This window comes from Xenopus laevis, chromosome 5S, assembly GCF_017654675.1.
Source record: "Xenopus laevis strain J_2021 chromosome 5S, Xenopus_laevis_v10.1, whole genome shotgun sequence".
In the NCBI taxonomy this organism is placed as follows: Eukaryota; Metazoa; Chordata; class Amphibia; order Anura; family Pipidae; genus Xenopus; species Xenopus laevis.
The window spans coordinates 63,363,858-63,379,525 of NC_054380.1; the positions used below are offsets into that span (position 1 = coordinate 63,363,858).

The window sequence follows — 15,668 nt, forward strand, 5'->3', positions numbered from 1 at the left end:
ACAAACAAGGGAAAGTTTGTTTGTTATAGTTATACAGGAGCAGTGACCAGCTCCATGTTGTAGCTCCCACCCCCTCCAACTATAGTCAGGTGATCCCACTGGTGTCTAATAAAAGGGCAGCCAAGTTTGGGAGTTTTACTTTGAAAGCAGCTAGTAAGTTGCAGGTAAAACGTATTCGTCCCTTTTATAAAATGTATAATTAAACCATAGAATTCTTAATGAATCAGATGAAAATTGAGCATAGGACTGGCCAGATATGGGATGACTTTGACGTAGTTGGCCAGCTTAAGTATATTGCAATATATGGACAAACAATCCCTGTTTTGTTTAAAGGGTAAGGCATTTTTCAGTAGCAGTATGCACAAAATGTCGCTGTCTTAAATATATTGATAATGGGTTGAGTGCAGAGGAATCTTGTATTTGTCTATATATATATATATATATATATATATATATATATATATATATATATATATATACATACATGTATATATACTGTATATATGTGTGTGTGTGTCTAAAAACTGTTTTATTGGTAATAACTATAATATCTTAATTAGAATGCTTTCATAATGCAGTTCAGCATATTTTAATAAAACTACTGGAAACTAAAAAAACATTATAAATGGAAATTATGGCTAAAGATGGTTTAGGGTGACTTATTTGCAAGACTTAACCTTCAAGTATCATTATGCTCTCTCTTTTACTCACTTAATATGGGCTGCACAGACAGACTTTATAAATCATACAGTCTACAATAAAACCCCAGTGTTTATCATTTGATATGTTTTGCTTATTTTTTACATCTTACTTGTTCCATCCCATCCATATTGCTGTTTTTCTTTCTCTATCACCTGTTGCTTTTATTTTTGTTACTTGACAAACCTAATTTTAAAAAAATCACAGAAAATGGAGTTTGCACAAGCATTAGTCATAACGTTTACAAATATTCTTTCATGCTTCTGAATGGCTGGTGACATTTATTGTTTTGTAATGCCCTGAATGGCAACAGATTTGGCTATTCTTACTTTAAATGTGCATACAGGTCAAACATTGATTAAAATAAATGCTCACATGCAAGTGAAATCTCAAAAAGGAACCTATGACTTAAATCAGGCATTTTCACATACTCATTCATTTGGATTATCATTTTAAAAATTGAAAGTCACAATAGAGGATTTAACTCCATATGTAATAAAAAGCACTAATTACGAGCAATAACCCATAGCAACCAATACAATTTTTGCTTTTAAACAAATGACCAGTAAATGCTACCTACTCATTGCTTGTTATGTGTTAGTGCATGAGGGCAAACTAAGGGGCACATTTACTATGGGTCTTATATCGAGGGTTAATTAACCCTCGATATTCGACCATCAAAGTTAAATCCTTCGACTTTGAATATCGATGTCAAAGGATTTCGGCAATTCGTTCGATTTTAATCCATCGATTGAACGATTTTCCTTCGATCAGAAATTGTTAGGAAAGCATATGGGGACCTTCCCCATAGGCTAACATTGGTGCTCGGTAGGTTTTAGGTGGCGAAGTAGGTGGTCGAAGTTTTTTCTAAAGAGACAGTACTTCAACTATTGAATGGTCAAATAGTCAAACGATTTTTAGTTCGATTCGAAGTCATAGTCGAAGGTCGAAGTAGCCAATTCGATGGTCAAAGTAGCCAAAAAAATACTTCGAAATTCAAAGTATTTTTTATTCTAATCCTTCACTTGAGGTTAGTAAATGTGCCCCTTAGTGTATTTTATTACATACCTTTATAAGAGGGGTACATATTGTGTGTGTGTATGTATGTGTGTGTGTGTGTGTGTATGTATGTGTGTGTGTGTGTGTGTGTGTGTGTATATGTGTGTGTGTATATATGACCGGAGACCTCATGGGACGTGCACCGCAAAGATACTGCAAAGCGTGAGTTCTGTTACTAGCATTTGTATCGTATATATATATATATATATATATATATATATATATATATATATATATGTATATATATAATTTTTTTTTTTTTTTTTAAGATTCAGGTATTTCCTTCAACAAATGAATGCAATAAAACATATTACTTTAAATAGGTAGTAGAAGTAAGAAGTAAGGGGGCACAATAATTCAAAAATATGAAATCTATCTGTGCACACACACAGGAACAATGTGACCACATTATATAATATGCCTTGTTTCAAAAGTGACTTTAAATGATCTCATCACAAATGTTTATGCAGGACACTAGAAGGTGGCAAGGAGAATCCATTCCAGTCTCTGGCACTTAACCTTATTTAGTTTGTTGTAATGGGTTTCTTATTTGAAGGTACGTGATTTGACTTTTATTCTTGTAGAGATGTTGTAGAATTAGTCTTCATAACTCCTTTATAATATCCTTTCCACATTGTGATTTTTCCAGACTTGTGTATCCAGAATGTTTAATGTTTAATCCCATCCAGAGGTGCTTCCCTACCTCCAGTCATTGTTTTCTCCCCATTTTTCCACATTTGCGAGCTCAACAATGCAAAAATGAGAAGTATACTTACAGCCTGGAATCAAAACATGGGAGGGGCTGCTTACAAAAAAATAAGGTGAGGAAATACATCTCTAGGATGATTGCATTGTTTCTGACAAACGCAGGATGTTATCCACATAATTTTCCACGAAAAAGATCCTTCATTTGGGCAGTTGAAACGGACTGTTATCATTTTGGATTTGTTAGGTATGCAGCACCTGCGATCTTTGCACACCCCGCAATAAGTTGGTTTGTAGGTACGCACTGATGAACACTCTGATATCACCATTTTCACTGGCTGAGGAGGTTGGAAGGTGGGTTGGCAAGTCTTTCCTTTTGGAACCTTTAAATTATAGTCAGATTAGAATTATCTTTCTCCTAAATATTCATGTATAAATAAGCAAGCCACATGCATTCCATTAATATTTCCCTTTAATTACAAAGTTTCTCTGATACAAAAGTTGTACTACAAGGCTAGGGTCAGACGTTGAAGACAATTATGGATTCTCTGCAAGCAGAGAGTCTGCTGCCCTGCTGCTCCCCTTGTATTCTAACAGCAGGGCGGAAAATGCACAATTTTGCGTTTTGTCGCGAAAATCCACTGCACTGAGCGGAAACAGTGCAGGCAAAGCAGGATTGGAGGAGCAGCGAGGGAGGGTATTCTCAGACAGTTGTCTGGCCCTAGCCTAAAAGAGTATGAAACTGTAACTTTCCACCATTAAAGCATGGCTATTAGTCACAATGCCAAGTAGTAAACTGGTCACTATTATACTGTACTTGCACAAGCTTAACGAGCGAGACCACAAAAATTAATGAGACATTTGGTGCAATGCAAAAATAAATCCATTAAAGCAAAGACCTTGGGCCTGTAAGATGGAAGAGCTTGCAGTGACAATCCCAGAGAAGTAAGCATGTAACTTTAGTGTACCTTGATAGTGCTGAGTAAGGTGGAGTTGCAGGGCCTGAGAAAGCAGAGCCGCCTCTCTTGCCTACGTTCACATTTGCTGTTTTCATTGGTCACTCGGATAGAAATCCCCATACCACAGGTTTTTGAGCAAGGGCTCCATTGCGTAGCATGGACAAGGCATTTTCTTTTCCAGACAAGTGGCAAAACCTTATAAACTTAAGTACAAGGTAACAAGTAAAGTTGATAAGTAAGGAAAATATATAAAATCGCAGTTAATATCATTATTTATATTTATCAAAACAAAATAGCAGGCCAAAATGTGTCATCCTTATATCACCATACACAGGAAGATGGCTTCATTAGGAGAGTTGGGTAAACGTTTTTTTTTTTGTCTTAAAACCCCCTGGGCCAACAATCTGATCTCAAGAAATGGAAGGTATGGGGCATGTAAACCACTGACTGTGGATCACATCTACGTGCCTTCATCAGGACAGCCATCATTATGGCACCATACACAGGCCAACTGGCTGCAAACCTGGTCAGCAGCAAATTCAGGAAAGTGAACATATCCAGCAAGCCATGTTCTTCTTGGTTGAGAATGAGTAATGCTTTATATTATATCTAAGTTTCAAGGGGAAGTGAACATTAGAATGAACTGTTTGAACATATTTTCTAAAGGTCAAGGTTCTTCCCCTGTGAAAGAACTTCACTGGAATATTCTGTTTTTCTACAAGATTATATATTTTTTCTTTCATAATCATCCAAGTTAGTTTTCTAGCATTTTGTCATCAGCATCAAGAAAATTTCTCTACTCAAGTTTTTTGGGTATTACATCATTTTTCAACCTTCCCCACTGATGTTTAGAAAAAGAAAGCTCTGAGATAGCAAGAACCATACTACCCTATGAGCAAAGTGGTTGTGAGTTTATAAATAAGTGATTTCCACTTCACCCAGGCAAAAAAATGCAAGATAACAGCAACTTGCCCGTAACAAATATAATATAAGGAAACCCATTATCCAAAAAGCTCTGAATTATGGAAAGGCCGTCTCCCATAGATAGCATTTTATTCAAATGATCTATAATTTAAAAAAATATTGAATTTTTCTCTGTAATAATTAAACAGTACCATGTACTTGATCCAAGCTAAGATATAATTAAACCTTATGGGAAGCAAAACCAGCCTATTGGGTTTATTTAATGTTTAAATGATTTTCTAGTAGACTTATGGTATGAAGATCCAAATTACGGAAAGATTTGTTATCCAGAAAACCCCAGGTCCCAAGCATTCTGGTCCCATACCTGTAATATTTATGATAAAAATATATAAAACCACAACTTGATGGATAGTTTGTGCCAGAGAGGTAACATAAGTTAAGGCCACCTCATATATGGCAGGCTGTTTCCAAACCAATAAGAGATATGTGTTAGACTATTCTGTTAGCAACAGCTAAGTAACATATCTACAAATCATTGCAATGCTTATTAGATTACCTTTTTTATGAGGATAGAAAAAAAGCTATGTAACTAAATAAGAAGGGCAGATCTGCACGGGTACCTGAAAGGTAGATATTGGCTTAGGGATGTCAGAGCAGGAAGCAGGTTAAAAGCCCAGCAAACATCTGCAATACACAAAGGCATGTTATATCTCACTTTTTGTCATAAGGGGTAAATGCAAAAAAAAAAAGAAGTTAGAAAGAATGGGAAGAATGAGATATTTTCCATGCCTACGGTAAATAGCAAAAGCAGAAATCAGATAAAGCAAAGGACATGGTGTGCCATAACAGAGAAATGAAGATAGAGCTGTCATTATTCCTACTACACACAATCCAAAGATTATAATTTAAAGCCTGGATATGTATGAAGTATCCATATAGAATGTAAGCTTGTCATAATATGTCATTTGTATAAATTTCTTTCCAAGTCATTTGTTCTGAATGGGTGCCTCTGGCCTATGACAAATCAACCTCTATTTGCAAGTGGTAAAAATGAGTGCCCATGGCTATCCAAAAGATCAAATGTGTAACCAGTTGGTTACTGAAGATTAGTTGTTAATTTTTCTAGGCCTCTACCATATAATTTGGCCATCTCTCTTGCTCCTACTTCCATGTTTAAACCGCCTAAAAAGCTGTAGGTGACAGAAAGCAGTTTGGTTGTGATGTATTGGTCAGGCCATGTTTTCCATCTTGTTTCTTTTTACATTCTTACATCACAAAAATGATCTTTAATTTTCATTTCATTTTCAAATTGTATGTTCATAGTGAAAGGTGAATCTAAATAGGAACTAAATCATGCATTTCCACACAAAATTTAGTTAGTAAACCCCATGTGCTGGCCTAATACAAGTGCTCATGGAACACTAGGTGCATAATTGAGCTTTCTCACACTCTTTCTACCCCATGAAGGAAGGAAACCCTGTACCCCCACCCCATGTAGACCCCCGTATGGGACATTTCTCCGGGGGGAGGGGGAGTTAGCCTGGGGGGAGGGAGGGGTGTCTACATGGGGTGGGGGGTACAGGGTTTCCTTCTACTTTAAGGCATGGCAATATCACATGCTGCAATATAACAGTCAAGCTGGGGGTAGAAAGAGTGTGAGAAAGCTCAATTATGCACCTAGTGTTCCATGAGCACTTGTATTAGGCCAGCACATGGGGTTTACTAACTAAATTTTGTGTGGAAATGCATGATTTAGTTCCTATTTAGATTCACCTTTCACTATGAACATACAATTTGTTTTAAATGAAAATTAAAGATCATTTTTGTGCACTCTGAAATGCTTTATATGTTCATATGTAGCCATGGAATACAAAATCTGGGTGCAATGGTAAATCACTTTATTGCTTGAGCTAAGGGAGCCAAGAAAACTATACCTCCAAAATGAATACAGGTACAGTTTATATCATGTTCATATTAAAGAATCTTACCAAATGGGAATATATTAAAGTAAATATTGCCCTATTACCTTGAGCCTCCATTTTGTGATGGTCTCTGTGTGTTGCCTCAGAGATAACCTGACCAGAAATACTGCAACTCTAACTGTAACAGGAAGAAGTGGGGAAGCAAAAGACAGAACTTTGTCCGTTAAATGGCTCATGTGACCTAATATGTATGGTTTATTTGGATTGTTTGTGTGAACCTTGAATTGTAGAATCCCAGGGGGAGGCCCTTAGTTCTTAAAATGGCAATTTTTTATTTATGGGGGCCATTCAAAGCTAAAATAAGAGAAAGGACGGGTTGCAAAGCAGATAGCAGATAACCTCTCTAATATACAAGGAGATTCTTATCTATTGTGTACCCTGTGCTTGGATGGCTGCCCCCATGGCTATACAGCAGCTTGTTTATATAAACTATAGTAGTCTTTCTGAAGCAAACGCGCCAGATTTACCAGTGCAGGGCAATAATTTTATTGCCATTTCTTTAAAACACTTTCATTTTTAGATGTTACTGTTCCTTTAAATGGTAAAATAAACTCTAGAACACAGAGACTGTAGATGTATTTTACCAGTCCAGCAGATTCAAATTAAGTTTCTGACATTTGCCATAGACATGAACTAAACAGACTGTCCTTCTCCAGGACACAGTTGGCATTATCTGATATTTTGCGCTGACCTGGGGACGTGGCACATTGAGTTTGGTCCTGTTTTCCAACAAGTATTGGTGTGCATCCAATTGTGTCACTTATACACAGGCACATGTAATAGGGACTGGGCTGGAAAGTTTGCCCGTTTTTATAAAGAATTCCATTGAGCTCACATCCCACTGCTAGCATATCTGAAAGCGAGAATGGATCACATTAGTGTATAACAGCATAACTTTCTATATTGTCATATGCACTGTAGCAATGTAGTTACCTTTTAAACTTTAACTGGACACTGCTAAGTTAGATCAGTCCTGATCCTCTAGATCAGGGATCCCCAACCCTTTTTAACCGGTGAGCCACACTCATCACAAGCATGAAAATGTTCCTGGGGGTGCCAAATTAGGGCTGTGGTTGGCTATTTGATAACCTCTATGTGGACTGGCAACCTATAGGAAGCTCTGTTTGGCACAACAATGGGGTTTTATGCAACCAAAATTTGCCTCCAAGCCAGGAATTGAAAAATAAGCACCTTCTTTGAGGTCACTGGGAGCAACATTCAAGGAGTTGGTGAGCAACATGTTGCTCAGGGGATCATTCATCCAGATGATGGTTTGGACATTGTTTAAGTTTGCTTCCATTTAGCCACAAGACCAGTAATGCATTTGGGCTATAATGGTGTGTAATTAGGCCTGCTTTCATTTGGAAGTGTAATTCAGTGGTCTACTCTGGGCTCTGTAAAGGCCAGTTACATACTTCCGCTCCTTTTTCAGCAATCCAGTTCTGTGCAGACCTCACGTTGTACATTATCATGCTCAAACAGGCAGGGCCGGGCCAAGCCAACCGGGCGCCCTAGGCAGCCCAGCTGACCAGCCCTAGTTTTTAAGAAGCAGTAGTGAATTTTAAAACATTATTGCAAAAGCATTTGCTAACTGCTAAACTGATCACTGCTTTTTTTCCATTCCTCAGGTAATAGAAACAATAAATGTCCTTGATATTTAGTTCTAAATTAAGGAAATAATTACATGCAATTTTAATCAAAAGGCACCACAACTTTGGCAAGTTGTGATGCCTTTTGATTAAAATGACATACAGTATGTTGTTAGGTTGTTCTGTGGTAAATGCAATTTGCACATCTTTGATAGACTTTATTGACCCTGGTCAGTACAGATATAGGATCTATTATCAGTAATGCTCGGAACTTGGGGCTTATGTAGATTAGGGGTCTTTCTGTCATTTGGATCTCTAAGTCTGCTTAAAAACATTTCAACATTTAATAAATCTAATACGACTTTCTTGCCACCGATATATATGGATTTATGGAGCTTAGTTACCATCAAGTACAAGGTACTATTTTATAAAAAGTGATGAAGGAAATCATTTTTAAAATGGAGAATTATTTTCTTAATAAGGACTCTATGGGAGATGGCTTTCTTATAATTCAGAGCTTTCTGGATAATGGGTTTCTTGATATGAGTTCCCACACCTATACTTACAGTATTAAGCTCTAATAATAAACCACATTAAATCATGTTTTTTTTGCAGGGGAACAGTCAAAATAAAGGCCTCACCAAATGCATAATTTTTATGTTTAGCCAAATACAGACTCCGTATACCAAACTAAATGTGAACCCTAGTTTGCATAATAAAATTCCAACAAAGTAACAAAAAAAATGTGTAAATTTCAACTATGTAATAGTTTTGATACAATTTAAGGGCTCAAATTTGGTTAGGCTAAGCACTAAAATTCAACTGATCCAATTCCTACAAAAAGTGCTCTGGTTCAGCCAATGAAAGTCTGAAATTAGAGAGAATCCCTAGTGTAGCGTAATAAGGGCTTTGTCAAAAATGCTTAGCCTGTTTTACTTTATTGACTTTGTAGTGCTATAAAAAGGCAAAGCTCCTAGATTAAAAAAAATGCAGGGAGGACTAGTGTTTCAATATCTTTTGTTCCAGAATGAGAATTTGCCACTACCTCCTGTCTGTATCTACAACTACAGGTATAGGCCCTGCTATCCAGAATGCTAGGGACCTGTGGTTTTCTGGATAATGAATCTTTACAAAATTTGGATTTTCATATCTTAAGACTACTAGAAAATCATTTAAACATTAAATAAACCAAATAGGCTGGTTTTGCTTCCAATAAGATTTAATTATATCTTAGTCTGGTACTGTTTTATTATTACAGAGAAAAGGGTAAGTATTTTTAAACATTTTAACTATTTGGATAAAATGGAGACAATCTTTCTGTAATTTGGAGTTTTCTGGATAACGGGTTTCTGAATAATGGATCCTATGCGTGAACTGCCTACCTGTCTGGAAATGGATCCCTATCAACCAGATAAATTTCAACCAGAGAGCTGCAGAGTAAATTAAATTTAAAAAGAAAACTAAAGAATAAAAATAAACTGTGTGCAGATTTCAAAGACAATCCTGATTTTAATGTAAACCGTCCCTTTTCAGGGTCAAATTAAAATGAATTTGTAAGGAAAATGTTCTCCTTCTGGAGCAACAGGGGCATGAATTATAGGTGGACAATTTTGCTCCTTAGGATCAACAGCTTCTCAAGGGGAGTAGATAACATAGTAACAATTTTTCAGGATAAAACAGGAATAATGAGATTGCACTAGTGTTCAATTGAGTTATTAGGAGGCTTTCTGATGAGAAATATTGAGCCCTGATCATTTGCCAATTCTACAAAGACTAAAAGGACTGACATTAATGGATGTTAAGAACAACAAATGATAAGTCAAATGTATTGTTTGAACAGAAATATGGATACGATTAGAGAAACTTACATTTACAAATTCCAACTTCATACTTAGGTCTGTCAGCGGAATAATCACAATATAGACCTCTATGATGGTCACACACATCTGCTTCATTACAGCTTTCTCCTAATTGTTTGGCACACATCTTACAACATCCACAGCCATCTTTTACCCGGCTCATTCCTGGTAGGCAATTGCTTTGGTGTGAGCATTCGCAAGGCCAATGGCAAAACTGCCTGCGATGGAGAACTTCTGACTCAGCTGATATTATCCCAGTCATCAGGGACGAGTTACCATTTTCTTCTGCACTGGAATCAAACTTGAGATAATGGTGAAATATGAGCAGCAGTTAGTGGCTGTCGTGGAATTTCTGAAAGCCCCATATGCCCACGTTGGCTAGTGGTTATTAAAGGGGACCTGTCACCCAGTCATTTGAAGCTGTATAAGGAAAGTATTTTCCAAATTAAACACAAAACCCAAATTATTCTTTCTATTAAAACATCCATATCTGTTATACAGGTATGGGGCCTGTTATCCAGAATGCTCGGGACCTGGGCTTTTCCGGATAAAGGATCTTTACATAATTTGGATCTTTGTAACTTAAGTCTACTAGAAAATCAGGTAAACATTAAATAAACCCAATAGGCTGATTTTGCTTCCAGTAAGGATTACTTATATCTTACTTTGGATCAAGTACAAGGAACCGATATATTATTACAGAGGGAAGGGGAATCATTTTTACAAATTTGGAATATTTGGATAAAATGGAGTCTATGGGAGAAGGCCTTTCTGAATTCAGAAGTTTCTAGAGAACGGGTTTCAGATAACAGATCATATACCTGTATAGGAATTTAAAAGTCTCAGCTGTCAAATATATATTGCATGCCCCGCATATGCCTAAGGCAAAGAGGTGGAGCAGTCGATTACTTTAACTTTCCCTTCTGCACTTGCTTAATGTTATTGCACTCCCCACATTCCCCCTCACAGTCTAATAGAATAGCCTGTGCATGTGCATGCATTCTGACGTGTAAACAATATTTTGGCATGAGGCAATGCTTGTCTTAATAACAGTGTTTACAAAATGACTCCTGCCTTCTTGCTGTGATTGGCAATTTGAAGACTAAAAGAAACAAGACTGAAATAATTTATATAGTGTAAGTGAAGTTTATATTTCTTCATAATCTCAAAAGAAACTGGAAACATTTCTTAGGGCGACAGGCCCCCTTTAAGGGGACAGACACCATTCAGAACAGCATTTTACAGTTTTTTTAAAGACTACTTTATATGTCTATCCACTTAAATGTTATGTTTACATATGTTTATGAATATAAATAATATAATATACCACAAACACCCTGCAGTTACTTATTAAAGTGGCAGGGAAGCTGAAACCATACAACAAATCCCTTGTTTTAATCATCTGGAAAGTTTTGTGTTAATATTTTCATTACCTTACAGAAGTTTATATGTCTTTATATGTCATATAGCTCAGGCCTGGTAGTGTTTGTCCATACGTAGTGATGGGAAACTCACTTCTTTATACAGTATTTGTTCTCTTCTTCATCACAACATATGCATGGTCCCTAGGGGTCCATTAATAATAATAAAACTAGTAAGAGAACTGATTTTTAAAAGGATCTTTGCATGTTCCATTTAGTCAAGCTATGGGTTTTTTTTTAGCATATAGCCTATTATAATTATTGTATGAGTACAAAGTCGTGTTAGGGCAGTATATCCACAAATTTGTTGAAGCTGGATTTGCTGGGGTCCACCAATGCACCCTGTTCCTGCATCCTTTTAAAGTCTACTGATGCATATGACCAAGTTAAAGATGAAAGTATCTATAAACTAGCTGTGTTTTCAGAGCTGGTCTATATAGTAGATCAGAAAGATGATGTCATTATCATATACAGTATCCACCAACATCTGAATATTAAACAGTTATACAAATTATTTCATGCCTCAGTACATCACAACGTGGACCTGTTATGGCTATGCATGCACCAAGTCCAGCTGAATCATTTTCGGATTTGGCCGAATACCGGACCAAATCCAAATTGTGTCTGGATGTATCCAGACACACTTCTGATACATCCAGCCAAAAGCCTACCAAATTTTCTGTGAGCTTCACCACTTTTGGAGTCAGCAATTCACAACCACCCTGCTTAAATCAGGACAATTATGTGGTATCTTAACCAGAAAATCTGAATGTCTAATGCGTCCCTGCTCAATGGGAACCTGTCCAATAGCCAACTCCCTTATTACTTACAACATTGCTGTAACTTAAGTCATTGTTTATGTTTTGATCTAGCGGAACTGGGGTTGTTTGTTTAAGAAAGCCTTAAGAGAAAATTCAGCATTTTTATTAGCAGATTGGGTAAATACAGCCAAATCTAACTAAAGACACTAAAAAACTCCTCTTTCTTAATTAAAGGTTAGGACATAGGGTACATTTTGCCAGTCAGTGCCATTCAGCAGAAGACAAAATGCTCCTAATACTAGTAAATAGAAAGTAGGAGTGACTGGCAGACCAATACACTTATTTGTGCCATAAGGCAGTGGAGGATAAAACACTTCACATACCATAGCCCTAAGGCTGCTTCATCTTGGGGTAAAGCAGTGCCAGCATCCCATCACACATAGTGGTGTGGCTCTCTACTGAACAAAAGACTGAAATCTCTCTCATATAAAATGTTTGTTGCCAATAAATTGTCTATTCAATAAATACAAGCTTGTAATGTAAATGCCATTTTTAGTTCTAATCGTTCGAATCGAAGTCGAAGGTCGTAGTAGCCTATTCGATGGTCAAAGTACCCAAAAAATTACTTCGAAATTCGAACTTTTTTAACTTCGAAAATTCACTCGAGCTTAGTAAATCTGCCCCTTAGTATGATGTAGAGAGTGGTATTCTGAGACAACTTGCAATTTGTTTTCGTTTTTGTATTATTTGTGTTTTTTGAGTTATTTAGCTTTTTATTCATCAGCTCTCCAGTTTGCAATTTCAGCATTCTGGTTGCTAGGGCCCAAATTATCCTAGCAACCATGCATTGATTTGAATAAGAGACTGGAATATGAATAGGAGAGGACCTTACTTGAAAGATGCGCAATAAAAAGTAGCAGTAATAATAAGTGTGTACACTTACAGAGCATTTGCTTTTTAGATGGGGTCAGCGACGCCCCTCTGAAAGCTGGAAAGAGTCAGAAGAAAAAGGCAAATAATTATAAAACTATAAAAAATAAATAATGAAAACGAGCGGAAAAGTTGCTTAGAATTGGCCATTCTATTACATACTAAAAGTTTACTTTAAGGTGAACCACCCCTTTAAAGCTTGGATGCTATGTTAAAAGGACAATGGAAATGTCAGATGAGCGTCAATGTTGATAAATCTAGGCATTATGCTATTTAATGTCACAAAATTAAAGGGGTCCTTCACCTTTAAATTAACTTTTAGTAGTGTAGAGAGTGACAATCTGAGACATTTTGCAACTCAGTTTTTAATATTCTTGGGTTTGTGAGTTATTTTGGGGGTTTTTTCAGCAGCTCTCCAGTTTGCAATTTAAGCAATCTGGTTGCTAGGTTCCAAACTACCCTAGCAACCATTCATTGATTTGAATAAGAGACTGGAATACAAATACAAATAGGAGAGGGCCTGACTAAAAAGACAAATAATACAAAGTAGCAATAACAATACTTTTGTAGCCTTACAGAGCATTTGTTTTTTGATGAGGTTAGTTATCATGATCTAGCTCCTGCTAAGTTTGGCCCTGCAACCTCATATCAAGGTATAATAAAAGATTGATGTAATTCTACATTAAATCATGAGTCTGCATACCTCAACGTTACCTTTCCCCAGACTCAACCATGTGCAAAGTGTGGTGTGGAGAAAGATCCAATAGGATTTTATGTTCCCTCTAATTCCCCCCCCCCTTTACATTTACCTCTCCAACTGATGGCATAAGCATTATGTCACAGGAAGGGCATGTTAAAGCCATGCAGCTAGCGAGGATGAAAATAATACCTCTAGTGTATACAATCTGCATCAATATCCATCCAATTGAATCATTTTTTCCTACAATAATTGGCTTTATGAATATACAGTATATACTGGTTGCAGTGTCATTTTTCAGTGATGTATCTTTTCCATGCTGACTGAATGCCAGAGAGTTTTCTGTATAAATACATCTACATCATTGTCAAGAGGGGGTAAATGTTCATGCGTGGTGTAGATTCTTTGGAAATGTTGTAATTAATCAGTGACAGTAACCTAGGGTAAGAAATACATTTTGCCATGTTTTTTACAAAAAAACATACAAAAAAGGAATAAAAACCGCTGTTTAAAACAGCTGTAAAATTTTATATAAACTCAAGGTCAAAACCAACAGAAAGAAGAAAATGTCAGTTTCCTCTACTTTATGGTGAGAGGTTTACTAACATGGGTGTTAAATAACAAGTGTTTATCAGTTATCTTTAAGCCTAGTGAAACATAAACAACAAGACCTCGTGGCCAACAGATTGCTAGGGATTACAGCAGGGGTGCACTTATGTTAGTACAATTATGTTATATTCGTTATACATAATTATATATGAAAACTGCATATTGCATTTATGCAATTATGTAGCACAATTTATATAACAGAAGGCATGTGTAGATACAGTAAACATAATTTACAGTACTGGCCTAAAGCACCCTGTTTAGATTGTACTAGAAAAAGGAAAAAGCCTATTTTATAATTAATTTAAACATTAACATTTTCCACTTTCCCATTTGTCCCAATGGCACTTTTATATTATTTATAGGTAAAATATAATACATCTTCTAAAGGGGCTAGTCCAACACAGTCCAGTCATGGCACGGTTAAAGCATTTATAAATATAGTTATCTTTAATAACGAGATATTTCACATTTGATCAGATTTAAAATTGCATTTGCGTGCTTTAGGATCAAGAAGAAAATCATTTCCACACAAAAGTGATTAAAAGTAAAAGAACGTCAATAAGCTAAATACTAATGTATTGCATTAAACAGGCAAATAAAGAATCTGTTTCAATAACACACTGAAATATACACAACTCTTCTGCAAATGGGAAAACCAAACTGAGTAAAAGGAGCTGAATTTTAGCTGAAGGCTTTTATATTTTTTTGCAAATTCTACCGACAGCAAAATAATTTTACAGTCAAGACCTTACCTGCTCTGCATAAAATGTGAGAAGAGTGAAAAGAAGCCACTGCATGTTCAAAAAGGCTGAAATCTGAGTGAGAGATAGCTATGCTGCCCAGCTGAATATGGAACAGCACACAAAGCTCTCCTCTGTCCCAGTTACCTTCCTCTGCACACACATACCCTCCAATAAACACACATATTCAGGAGTACAGGCATCTGCGTCATGTACCCAAAGGCTCAACAGGATTCACACCAACCACTTTCCTTATATTTTAGGCTCTTTCATGTGTATGCTTGCAAGCATTTTAGGAATCAGTTTTAAATAAAGTTGGAATGTTTACCATGGCAATTCCACTGGAAGCAGATTATCCATTTCTTTGTTTGTCTTAGATGTTGAGCATTTTTAGCCATGCCGATGTGTGTTAACATTGACCTTGATGTTGTAAACAACCTAAAATTTAACTGACTGGCACAACTAATTAGTTACAGTCAGATGTATACTCTCCTCATTGCAGAGGTCTCAATTTACCCTGAAACTATATATATTTTGCAAAGCAATGTACTGTAGTTATAGGACTGTCTAGAAATGAGAAGCAGCAGGTGGGATAATGTTGTACTTCTTATGTGCCTTTACCAGTATATCCTAAACCTGCAAGTCACGGACTTCCTATGTACAAGTTATAGACACAGCACCTGAACTTACTGTACATAGAATGGGGTTGAGATGAATCTGCCATCTTGTTTAAG

At 36.4% G+C, this 15,668-nt stretch overlaps 1 protein-coding gene across 1 annotated transcript; it reads right to left on the reverse strand.

Moving 5' to 3' along the window:
* Positions 1-1,834: 1,834 nt before the first annotated feature.
* LOC108717425 (cellular communication network factor 6) lies at positions 1,835-15,409 on the reverse strand. The gene is made up of 7 exons (XM_041564105.1): positions 14,947-15,409; positions 9,786-10,077; positions 7,020-7,181; positions 4,967-5,030; positions 3,887-3,945; positions 3,432-3,625; positions 1,835-2,846 (listed from the first exon to the last, which is right to left on the reverse strand). The coding sequence occupies exons 1-7, from the start codon at positions 14,989-14,991 to the stop codon at positions 2,565-2,567; spliced, it is 1,098 nt and encodes a 365-aa protein (XP_041420039.1). The 5' UTR covers positions 14,992-15,409; the 3' UTR covers positions 1,835-2,564.
* Positions 15,410-15,668: the final 259 nt, after the last annotated feature.

Coding starts and splice junctions, on each gene's coding strand:
- LOC108717425 (XM_041564105.1), bottom strand. CDS start 14,991: ATGCAGTGGCTTCTTTTCACTCTTCTCACATTTTATGCAGAGCAG. Junction 3,946..4,966: donor AGCCAATATCTACCTTTCAG/GTACCCGTGCAG, acceptor GCTGCTGACCAG/GTTTGCAGCCAGTTGGCCTG. Junction 2,847..3,431: donor CCTTACTCAGCACTATCAAG/GTACACTAAAGT, acceptor TATAATTTAAAG/GTTCCAAAAGGAAAGACTTG.